General features: G+C 49.7%; 1 protein-coding gene across 1 annotated transcript in view; it reads left to right on the top strand.

Annotated features, from left to right (window-relative positions):
* Positions 1-300: 300 nt before the first annotated feature.
* LOC134949719 (extracellular calcium-sensing receptor-like) overlaps positions 301-11,981 on the top strand; it is a 53,160-nt gene continuing 41,479 nt past the window's right edge. The window contains exons 1-3 of the mRNA XM_063938472.1: positions 301-323; positions 634-919; positions 2,709-3,758. Of these exons, the coding sequence (XP_063794542.1) occupies positions 301-323; positions 634-919; positions 2,709-3,758 (1,359 nt within the window). The remainder of the gene's footprint in view (positions 324-633; positions 920-2,708; positions 3,759-11,981) is intronic.

Here is an 11,981-nt window from a genome sequence, read left to right as displayed (position 1 = left end):
CACAGTTTGGGAACCTCTGGTATATGGTGTAACTTCTGTATCTGGGCTGATGGGAAGTCAGAACATGATATTATTGCTGTCCCCATGGTCAGGAGAGATCAGTAAACAACATAACTTCTATCTCCGAGTTCAGGAGAGATCAGCACAATATACAATTTGCAGTCCAAGAGCTGGGCAATATTATGCCCTGTGCCAGCCCTGCCCCTCTGAACAAGTAACGTCATGATGTCACACTGCGGGGGAGGGTCCGTTGGCACCAAGTATCCGCAGGATGCAGCAGGTGTCGTGACAGGGGCAGCAATGGTGCCACCCGTTTACTGGAGGTGAGAACAAGATGCAACGTAAACTTCAAGAGATTTGTAGAGACTGTAACTTCAATCAATGTCCAGGTTCAGGAGAGATCATTATGGGATATATAGGGTATAAGATAAGTTTTCAGGTTCAGTAGAAATCAGTATGGGATTTAACAGATATCGCTTGGTTTAGGAAAGATTATTACAAGAGACACCATCTATCTCCAGTATGGTACCTTATTGCTGTATACCCCTACACTTTATGTTGGCCTCTTTATCTCTAGGTGGAACCTCTCTATGGTATGGTGGATTAGGGCTAATATATATCTGTTGTCTCTAGTTTTAGGTCAGAACTGTACAAGTCGGCTCTGGCTTTGCTTTTCGCGGTCCAAGAAATCAACGAAGATCCGTATCTTCTACCAAACATCACACTGGGCTTCCAGATGTATGACTCCTGCTACTCCGAGCCACCTGCTCTTCAGGCCACTTTCCAGCTGACCTCAGGTGGGAACTATGCCCCAAACTATAACTGTGCCGCCCGGCCGCTTCCACCGGCTGTTATCGGAGATATATCAACTTCGTCATTGGCAATAGGAAGAGTACTTGGCCTTTGGAGGTTACCTCAGGTAAGTAGACTTGAGACTGTTAAGTCCGTGCAATGACGTGAATGAGATGTTGCAAGGATACTTGAGGGCCAGGGAATGACACCTTTTAATCTATGTTTTTGTATGTCCCATAGTACACAAAGCAATGTATAGTTAAAGTAACATCTTGAATATGTTGATTGCAAAATGAAAACGTCATCCAGAAATCAAGATTACCCAATTCTTTTATTCCTGCTACGGTTCTTCGTTAATGTTTAGGCGAGAGTGGACCTATGAGAGCAGGGGGTGTGGCACATATGTGAGGAGGAGCCACCAGAGGGAGGGGCTACTTCTGAGAATGCTCAGGACTTGCATAGTGAGGCCCCAAACAGGATTTATTGTGCATGTGAATTCCCTGTGCATGATGGGAGCCTCGGGAAAGGGGTGGGACAAGCATTTGATGGGCCCAACTTCAGATTTTTGCTGTGTGACCAGTGAGCACCCCTTGAGTATATAGTTCTAACATTTAGACTTCATTTGGGGTATGTATCAAGCATTGGAGAGAGATGAAGTGGAAAAGTTTCCCATAGCAACAGCTTATAGCTGTCATTTATCTAGGACAGTCTTGAACTGACAGTTAGTATCTGCAAGGTTGCTTTAGGCAACTACTCCACTTTACCTCTCTCCAAGGTTTCATACATAGGGGGTCATTCCGAGTTGTTCGCTCGGTAAATTTCTTCGCATCGCAGCGATTTTCCGCTTAATGCGCATGCGCAATGTTCGCACTGCGACTGCACCAAGTAAATTTGCTATGCAGTTAGGAATATTACTCACGGATTTTTCATCGTTCTGGCGATCGTAATGTGATTGACAGGAAGTGGGTGTTTCTGGGCGGAAACAGGCCGTTTTAGGGGCGTGTGGGAAAAAACGCTACCGTTTCTGGGAAAAACGCGGGAGTGGCTGGAGAAACGGAGGAGTGTCTGGGCGAACGCTGGGTGTGTTTGTGACGTCAAACCAGGAACGACAAGCACTGAACTGATCGCACTGGCAGAGTAAGTCTCGAGCTACTCAGAAACTGCACAGAGATGTCTTATCGCAATATTGCGAATCTTTCGTTCGCAATTTTAAGATGCTAAGATTCACTCCCAGTAGGCGGCGGCTTAGCGTGTGCAATGCTGCTAAAAGCAGCTTGCGAGCGAACAACTCGGAATGACCCCCATTGTCTCTCCTCTATTATCTAGTCACTATAGAGTGCTATAATTACATAAAAGGACGCAGCTGCAGGCTTTCATTCTAATACTAATAATACAGCCCTGCCCTTCCCTTGGTCTGCACCTTTCCCGCTAGGGCAAAGGTCCTACTCCCATCTCCATTGCTGCAGTGTGAGCCATTGGGGAAGGCAGGGGAAGGGGGGGTGAGGCACACCGGCTTTCGCTGTTCATGACAGCTCAATCGGTAGCCCATAAAACCTTAAACTAGGCCTGCAATGGATACTGCCCTCCTAGCATTCTGGCTGTCTGGTTCTGCTGCTGCGTGAGAGGGAAAGCTAGCGATGTCAGTGTGCTCTGGCTGGGTGGCCCCCTAACAAATAGGGGCCTGGGGTACTGTATGCCCTGTGACCCCCCCTTAATCTGGCTACGGGCTGGCCTAATAATGAGCATTGAAGTTATGGCATCAGAACTCACTGATTATAAACAAAGACATCAAAGATAACTGTTGGTGCCAATATTACATACAGAAGTTTATATATTATGTAAGATGTAAAGATATTTTTTAGGAAGTATGAAGTGGTAGCTCAGTGTAAAGAATGGTATTTTGTATATATTTCCAGATCAGCTATATAGCCTCCGTTCCAGCCCTGAGTAACAAACTGGACTTTCCATCATTCTTAAGGACTAGCGTCAGTGTTGCGAATCAGCCGCAAGCAGTGATTGAAATGTGCCTGAAATTTGGCTGGACTTGGATAGGGATCTTTATTTCCTCAATAGACTATTACCTGCAAGCGGGTACAACCCTCAAACGTGAGGCCACCAGGAACGGGATTTGCATAGCATTTTTTGAAACGGTCGACTACGTTCTCAGCATAGCGGTTCTCCCGACGATCATAGAAACGGTGCGCAGATCAAAAGCCACCGTGGTAATTCTCTACTGCTCCCACGCAGAGGCTAGCATGATATTCATCGGGGTCCTTCAACATAAACTCTTTGGAAAAGTCTGGATTGGCACCGAAGCCTGGTTCACCACTCCAATATTCAAGCAGAAGCAGTACTGGGACCTTCTCAACGGCACCATAGGGATCGCAAGAAGTCGAAATACACTACCACACTTCTCCAGCTTCCTCCAGTCTGTCCACCCTTCCACATACTCCAGGATGCTCTCCATCCAACAGTTTTGGGAGATATTATTTAACTGCAGGTGGGCTGTGGGTGAGACCAATAGTAGTGTATCATCTGCTGTAGGCCCAGGCAGCCGGGTTTGTACGGGGTTGGAGAAGCTGGTGACAGATGACATCACGGAGTACAATGACCCGACCTCACAAGCCGTGTATTCGGCTCACAATGCTCTCTACGCCATTGCTCATGCCCTCCACAACCTGCTGATCTGTGAACCTGACGAAGGACCCTTCGCTGGGAAGTCTTGTGCCGATAAACATGATATTAAACCTTGGCAGGTAAACGTAGCTACTGTATTCCCATGCCCCACATCTTACCAACACATAACCTCAGCCACACATCCCCGTCATGGCTTGCAGCACTGGATGTCCATGGAAACATGTTTCCATGGTAACATACATGATGGTTTCCCGGGTAGGTTATTGTACGAGTGCCCTCCCGCTGTTATCAGGGTGCTGCTGCTGCTGTGCATGTGCAAAGTGGAACAGGCAAAGCAAAGACAGAGCAGTGATTAGTGATAGTGGCCGTATGGCAGGCCCAGGTTCCCTGCTGCGGTGCACACAACCGGAACACAGCAGAGGAAGAGGGCGGGACCACTGAGCTTGCACCATTTATTAAAACCTAGATTCTTTTTTCAGTCACTGCCCATCCAAAATGGTATCCGGATGATAGATAGACAGTGTCTAGTGAGACAGTCAACAGATAGACACCATATGTTAGACAGACTTTAGGTCTACGGGGTCAAAAGGTCGACAGTCAAGAGGTCAACATGAAAATGGTCGACATACAAAAGATAGACACTTTTTAAAAATTTTTACATGTTTTTAGACTATTTCATATCTTCTCTATCCATGTCGGCACAGAGTTGGTTATAAACCTTGTGGCGAGCCCCGTGAGGGGATGCCTTTCTACATTTGGGGGTCCCAGATGACAAAACTATCCACACAAACCACAAAAATAAAAAAAACATGGTGTCTACCTTTATTTGTGTCGACCATTTTCATGTCGACCTTTTGACCCTGTCAACCTTTTATACTGTCTACCCTTTCATGTCGACCGTTTGACCCTGTCGACCTAATGTCTGTCTAACATATGGGGCCAAATGTAATAGAGTGAGAGTTTCAGAAAGTGAGAGATTTGGGTAAGGTTTTGCAGGTTTTTTTTAAAGTGGCAATCATTTACACTGCAAGATCAGCCTGGTTTTGCAATGTAAATGATTGCCACTTTAAAAAAGTGACAGCTATTGGAATAATGTAATGAAGAGGAGGTAGCCTGTAACTGATTAAAGGGGGGACAAGCCATAATGTGAGGGGGGCGAAAACACATCTCCTATATAATAGCCCAGATCTGTGACTTTGTGCTTCATTTGCTAACGCTGGGCGGAGTCACAACACTGGGCGGAGTTAGTCAAATGAGTCACAGATCTGGGCAAATCTATAGGAGACTAGGAGCAGAAGCAGATGGTATGGGCATGGCACAGGCAGGGGTGCATACCTCCCAGCTTTCTTCAGGCAGAAGGAGGGACACACGCACAATGAAAAGGGGGCGTGGCCAACGAAAGGGGGCGTGGCTTCGCGGGAGCACCCACGATCGTGAGCCACGCCCCCGTTTTCGTCAGTGAGGGGGCATGCCCAGCGCTCTGTGAGCTGCTGGCATGCCCCCAGGGGTGGATTATGAGTCCGGGGGGCCCAGGGCACTTGAGACAGGGGGGCCTATCTCATTGCTGTGCCTGCTGTGGGTTTGGGGGCGTGGTCTAATCGTGCCCACGTGGCCACGCCCCCTTATGCAAATTCCGGGAATAGTTTTTTTTTTAAAAATGGGATTTTGGCCCCTCAGCTAGGGGTAAATCCAGAGGGGGTGGTCGCTCCCCCTTACACACCCGCACAGGCAGAAAAAAGCAGGGAGGCTGCTGCCTCCCTGCAACACCACAGACCTGCCAATACGCAGCAGCGTGTGCTGACTGTAGGACAATGCTGTTGCTGGCAGGACGGGGGAGCTTCAGAGCTGGGACAGAGCTACTCCAGCCGGGGGCCCCCTAAAACTGTGGGGCCCGCAGTACATACCCCCTGGGCCCCCCCCTTAATCCGGCTCTGCTGCCGGACCCCCACCCCCTTAATCCCTACCCCCTGATGCCCCCTCTCCCTCTGTCTCCACTAAATAGTCTATTCACCGCTGCTCTGCTAAGCAGAACAGCGAGTACAGGAGCTTCCCAACTGCCCCCCCCCCCCTCAACACCGCAGGGAACTGCGGCCCGCTGGTGGGACAGCAGGACAGACCCTCAAAAATGGGACTGTCCCGCGCAAATCGGGACAGTTGGGAGGTATGGGGGTGAGTGAGGGGGTATGCCGTACAGACAGACGGGCACCGGCTCACTGTGTGCTTGACCCCCCCACATCAGCATACTCAGCAGGGGCTCTCTGGCACGGAGGAGCGTCACTTTCTGGCACACTCCACGCTTCTTAGCTGCAGTTTTGTGGGGCACCTGACGCTGTGCAGGTTCCGTACTGCCTCTGTTATTTCCAGCCCCGGCAACCCCACAGCTAGCTGCTGCGCTGCCACCCGCAGTGAGGTGCACCCAGCTTCTTCACACACTTTAGCCGGCGGGTAGCGCTGCAGAAGTCCGCGCTGCTTGCAGGCTCCGACCCCCTCCTCCCTCCAGCCGCAGCGTCTCCTGGGGGCTAACCAGTCACTCCCAGTCTCCCCTTATCACAGTGCCCGGCAGCCGCGCAAGGTCCGCGGTATGTGACTGAGGAGTGGGGGGGGGGGGGGGTGATGCGGATGGGCAGAGGAAGCAGGACTCCAGCCTGAGAGAGAGAGTCAGCCAAGCCAAGTCTCCACCAGCAGCAGATCCCAACAGGCTGGAGTGGAACAGCAGCAGCCAGCAGCAGTGACTCCTGTAAGACACATCTGTCTGCCACCACTGTTCTGTCCCTAATACCAATCTCTCCCGTGCCCTGTGTTCTGTCATGTCCCTGTCACCCCTGGCCTTGCCCTGTCACCCTTATCCTGGCCCTGTCACCCTTATCCTGGCCCTGTCACCCTTATCCTGGCCCTGTCACCCTTATCCTGGCCCTGTTACCCCTATCCTGGCCCTGTCACCCTTATCCTGGCCCTGTCACCCCTGGCCTTGCCCTGTCACCCTTATCCTGGCCCTGTCACCCCTATCCTGGCCCTGTTACCCCTATCCTGGCCCTGTCACCCCTGTGCTTGCCCTGTCAACCCTATCCTAGCCCTGTCACCTCTGTCCTGGTCCTGCCGCCCCTACCCTGGCCCTGTCACCCCTATCCTGTCCCTGTCATATCTGTCCTGGCCCTGTCGCCCCTGTCCTGGCCCACCCCTCCACCCGCAGCATCTACAGACACCCTCCTCCATTCGCAGTCCCCCCCGCACCCGCTACATTCTGTACATCATGCCCTGCAGGGGCTGTTCACGCCGTCGCAAGGGGCTGCGCCTCCTTCACCATTGCACGCCCTTTCATTGTGCAATATTTAACCACTAACAAAGGAATGCAGGTAATACTCCATATAATACAAATATTGAACCCCAGATAGGCATGTAAGGGTTATGGGGGCGTAGCCCCTAGCGACGGTGTGAAGAGCGCCCGTAGGGCGCGATGAAGCACCTAGTTATAAATAGTGGGCCCTGACACTTAGGAAAGAGGGAGACTAAGGGGAAAATTTACTAAGCAGTGAAAAGAGCGGAGAAGTGAGCCAGTGGAGAAATTTCCCCATCAACCAATCAGCAGCTCTGTATCATTTTATAGTATGCAAATGATAGATGTTACTTCAGTGCTGATCAGACTTGCCTACCCTCCCGCATTTAGCGGGAGGCTCCCGATTTTTACTTTAGCCTCCCGCTGCCCCGAAGCCCTGCTAGTCCTGCCGCATTTCCCCCTGCCCCTAGTGAGATTACAGACTGCGCATGTGCGAGACCTGAACAGCCGGGGGGCAGGCCATGCATGGAAAAAGTAACCGCGTGCTTCAACCCCTGTGTGATAGATAGATAGAGGAGTGTGAAGACCCAGGTACCTGCTGCAGGCGCCTGTAAGGCACAGAAGGCAGCCGCTGAGATTCACATAATGGAACTGATAAGGAGACGGGCCATCACCCAGGTAACCGGAACATGCACGCAGCCATATCCCGGGAGCCACTAGCGGTGTGAGCATCAGGCTGCGGCGTTGTATTTTGTCCTGAGGCACGCAGGGTCCCGAACTGCACACTCTGCCAGTGGCCCCTTCCCCCATATGTTTTTTTTTCTAGTGACCGCTGTCCTTGATTGTGGCCCATCACACCCCCCCCCCCCCCCTCCCCTCCCTCTCCGGCATTTTGACACGATTCGCAGGCCTGTGAGGAGGTGGTAGAGGCAATGCATTGCATTTTCCATATAACCTATTTGGCTCCACCCCCGCCCTATAGGCCCGCAAATTGCGGTAAATTGTGGCAGGGGCGGGGCTTAATTGTGCAAAGTGCCTGGTCCCACTGAACAACTTGAAGTCCTGCTGCAAGTTCTGCATTCAAGTCCCAAAGTTCATAGTAAATAAAAGTACTGTATGCATTTGGGAATAGCATTGCTGCCATGTAAATGCATTTGCAACATTATATATATATATATATATATATATATATATATATATATATATATATAATATTTCCACCTTCAGGAGCAATTATTTTTAATATGGAAAGAATGTATGTAATATATACAGTACATACGCGCATGCAGGGGGGGTTTCCGAGTACCTGGAAACCCCCCCTGCACACCGATATATCGGCGCAGCTGACTGATTTTTTATTTGTTGAATGGAGGAGCCGGCACTGCAGCTGTGTATGCCCGAATCATGGTAACATCGTTGGGGGAACTGCAGCGCGCATCTCTCAGCTCCCACTCAGAGTCGGGAGCTGACAGCCGCGTGTGATCTGCTGGGTGGTGCAGGTGGGCGGGCACAGCAACGTGTCTTCAATTCTGATGTCCTACTAGCCTGGGGACAAATTTGGCGCAGCGGGATTTCCGGTGGGTAGCCGCTGTCAGAGAGTAAAGCACCGCGCGGCCCGCAGTCAGACAGTGAGTGACAGCAGTGTGGCCGCACAAGGAACTCATCTCAGAGGGCAGAGGAGGCGAGAACTGGACATTGCAGCTAATCGTGTGACTGTGGAGCAGCATGCAGCCTTGCAGGATTCAGTCCCCATCAGTCCCTTGTGTCTCTCTGTCATCTCACTCTACCCCTCCCACTCTCTCTCCCCCACATCTCACTCTCTTTCCATGTCTCTCTCACCCCAACATCTCTCGTTGGGATGCGGTCAACATCCCGCTGGACGGGATCACGGCGGTCGAAATACCGACGCCGGAATCCCGACCACCACAATCCCGACATATTCTCCCTCCGTGGGTGTCCACGACACCCATAGAGGGAGAATATAATAGTGTGCCGAGCGTGGCGAGCGAAGCGAGCCCGCAAGGGGCTGCGTTCCTACCGCCACCCCTGTCGGGATTGTGTGGTCGGGATTCTGGCGTCGGTATTTTCGTCCAGCGGGATTACATACTGATCCCCTCTCGTTCTCCCACACTGCTACTCCCAGCCTTCTATGCACTATTACTCCCATCCTACGGTACCTCATGACTATTACACCAAGCTTTCCCCCTGCTTCCCACTACTACTCCCATCCTACCCCTTACTTCCCACTACTACCTACATTCTGCCCCCTGCTCTGCACTACTGCTCCCATCCTGCCCCTTACTTCCCACTACTACCTACATTCTGCCCCCTGCTCTGCACTACTACTCACATCCTGCCCCTTACTTCCCACTACTACCTACATTCTGCCCCCTGCTCTGCACTACTGCTCCCATCCTGCCCCTTACTTCCCACTACTACCTACATTCTGCCCCCTGCTCTGCACTACTGCTCCCATCCTGCCCCTTACTTCCCACTACTACCTACATCCAACCCCCCCCCCCCCCCCTAAAAATCCTGCGCTTGCCCCTGCAGTATATTTATATATGTTCAGAGAAATTGCTGCAGACTCACAGGTCTAATTAATTTGCAGAGCGGATTCACATAGTCTGCATGACTTTTCTCAATCAACGTTTCACTTTATTGTATGAAATTTAGTCAGCACATAAAACATAAAAGGCAGTATTCTACCTTATAGAGCAGAAGAATAAAAGCCTTCACCCTGACCATTACGGAGCCCTGCACCCCACGCCATCGGAGTAGCTGCAGTTAAAGTGAGTGGCCACAAGTGTGGATTAAGCTTCGGCACCTGAGGAGGCTCAGGAAAATAACCCTTATCTACACGGCATTATCAAAATACACGCCACCAAAAGGGGAAGTGCACCTACATCCATTGCCACAGTTTGGGGTCAATTCTATTCTCCGACAGTTGAATGGCTATTCAATTCAGCTCCAGTTAAGTCGGCGATGGCCCGTTCTCGCCGACTTAACAGGTAGTTTTGTTGGGAGAATGGGCATTCTCCGACTTAACTACCCGCGGCGATGCTGATTCCCGACAGAATCAGCCTTGCGCCGGCCGCACGGCAGCACTTTTGTCGGGTTTCTTCTCTCATTCCCTGGGAATGAGAAAAGAATTCCCGACATTTGAGGGTCATTCGTCGTTGTATTGATCAGCGCTGGGAGCAAACTCCCGGCGCTATTCAACAGTACTTTGGACCGTGTGCAGTGAGTATGAACGAGTGACATTAATGGTGGAACAATTACAACTAATATGAATTAATATAAAACCTCACTTCCCAGTCACCAGCTTTATTTATCCCAGATGGAATTACTGAATGAAACACTTTGTTTAAACTACCTCTAGAACCCCAGTACTTATTATCGCAATCCAGTATACTACATCTAAACGGGTGTGGTATTGAAAGTCGACAGTAACTAGGTCGACAATGTCTAGGTCGACCACTATTGGTCGACAGTAACTAGGTCGACGGGGTCAAAAGGTCGACATGTTCTAGGTCGACAGGTCAAAAGGTTGACATGTTTTTAATGTTATTTTGGTGTCATTTTCTTCGTAGAGTGACCGGGAACCCCAATTAGTGCACCGCTTCGCTCGCCATGCTTCGGGCATGCTGCCTTCGCTCCGCTGCCGCTTCGCTCGGTACAGATTACCGTTCCAATCGTAGTCCACGTGGATCGTTAAGTATGAAAAGGTTCAAAAAAAGAAAAAAATTGTGAAAAACTCATGTCGACCTTTTGACCTGTCGACCTAGAACATGTCGACCTTTTGACCCTGTCGACCTAGTTACTGTCGACCAATAGTGGTCGACCTAGACATTGTCGACCTAGTTACTGTCGACTTTCAATCCGGATCCCATCTAAACGTAGAGGATTGCCAGCTTCACTATTGTACTAACTTCACTTGCAAGGATGCAAATAGTTATCTAGTAACAGCGGTCACATTGTTGCAATTGACAGTGATTTAGAATGTTACTTAATATCTTCTCTGAACAGTCTCTGGGGGTCGGCTTATGCTGTTGTAATAACTGTGTTTCCGAGGACTCAATAGAGATATTAAGCTGCATATAATATTCATTTTTTTATTAAGTAGATGCATTGTTTGAATTTTTATGTAATATGGTGATTTGTGCTTATTAAAACTATTTTTAGAAATTGAACCACCGGTAATAATGGATTCACATGCGCGGCCTCTTTGGTTGTTTTTTTAGAGATGGGATGAATAGTGAGAAATAGGGTGAAGAATAGGGGGAGACGGGTAGAGTAAAGGAAGAATATGGTGAGATGGAATGAATAAGGGGAAATAGGGGAAGAATAGGGGGAGATGGGTAGAGTAAAGGAAGAATATGGTGAGATGGAATGAATAAGGGGAAATAGGGGAAGAATAGGGGGAGATGGGTAGAGTAAAGGAAGAATATGGTGAGATGGAATGAATAAGGGGAAATAGGGGAAGAATAGGGGGAGACGGGTAGGGTAAAGGAAGAATATGGTGAGATGAGATGAATAGGGGGAAATAGGGGAAGAATAGGGGGAGATGGGTAGAGTAAAGGAAGAATATGGTGAGATGGAATGAATAGGGGGAAATAGGGGAAGAATAGGGGGAGATGGGTAGAGTAAAGGAAGAATATGGTGAGATGGAATGAATAGGGGGAAATAGGGGAAGAATAGGGGGAGACGGGTAGAGTAAAGGAAGAATATGGTGAGATGAAATGAATAGGGGGAAATAGGGGAAGAATAGGGGGAGACAGGTAGAGTAAAGGAAGAATATCGTGAGATGGAATGATTAGGGGGAAATAGGGGAAGAATAGGGGGAGATGGGTAGAGTAAAGGAAGAATATGGTGAGATGGAATGAATAGGGGAAATAGGGGATGAATAGGGGGAGACGGGTAGAGTAAAGGAAGAATATGGTGAGATGGAATGAATAGGGGGAAATAGGTGAAGAATAGGGGGAGATGGGTAGAGTAAAGGAAGAATATGGTGAGATGGAATGAATAAGGGGAAATAGGGGAAGAATAGGGGGAGATGGGTAGAGTAAAGGAAGAATATGGTGAGATGGGATGAATAGGGGGAAATAGGGGAAGAATAGGGGGAGACGGGTAGAGTAAAGGAGGAATATGGTGAGAAGGAATGAATAGGGGGAAACAGGGGAAGAATAGGGGGAGACGGGTAGAGTAAAGGAAGAATATGGTGAGATGGAATGAATAAGGGGAAATAGGGGAAGAATAGGGGGAGACGGGTAAAGGA

Source organism: Pseudophryne corroboree, chromosome 8 (assembly GCF_028390025.1).
Source record: "Pseudophryne corroboree isolate aPseCor3 chromosome 8, aPseCor3.hap2, whole genome shotgun sequence".
Lineage (NCBI taxonomy): Eukaryota > Metazoa > Chordata > Amphibia > Anura > Myobatrachidae > Pseudophryne > Pseudophryne corroboree.
The sequence above is the reverse complement of the archived record's forward strand: the minus strand, read 5'-3'. Positions and strand labels throughout refer to the sequence as shown.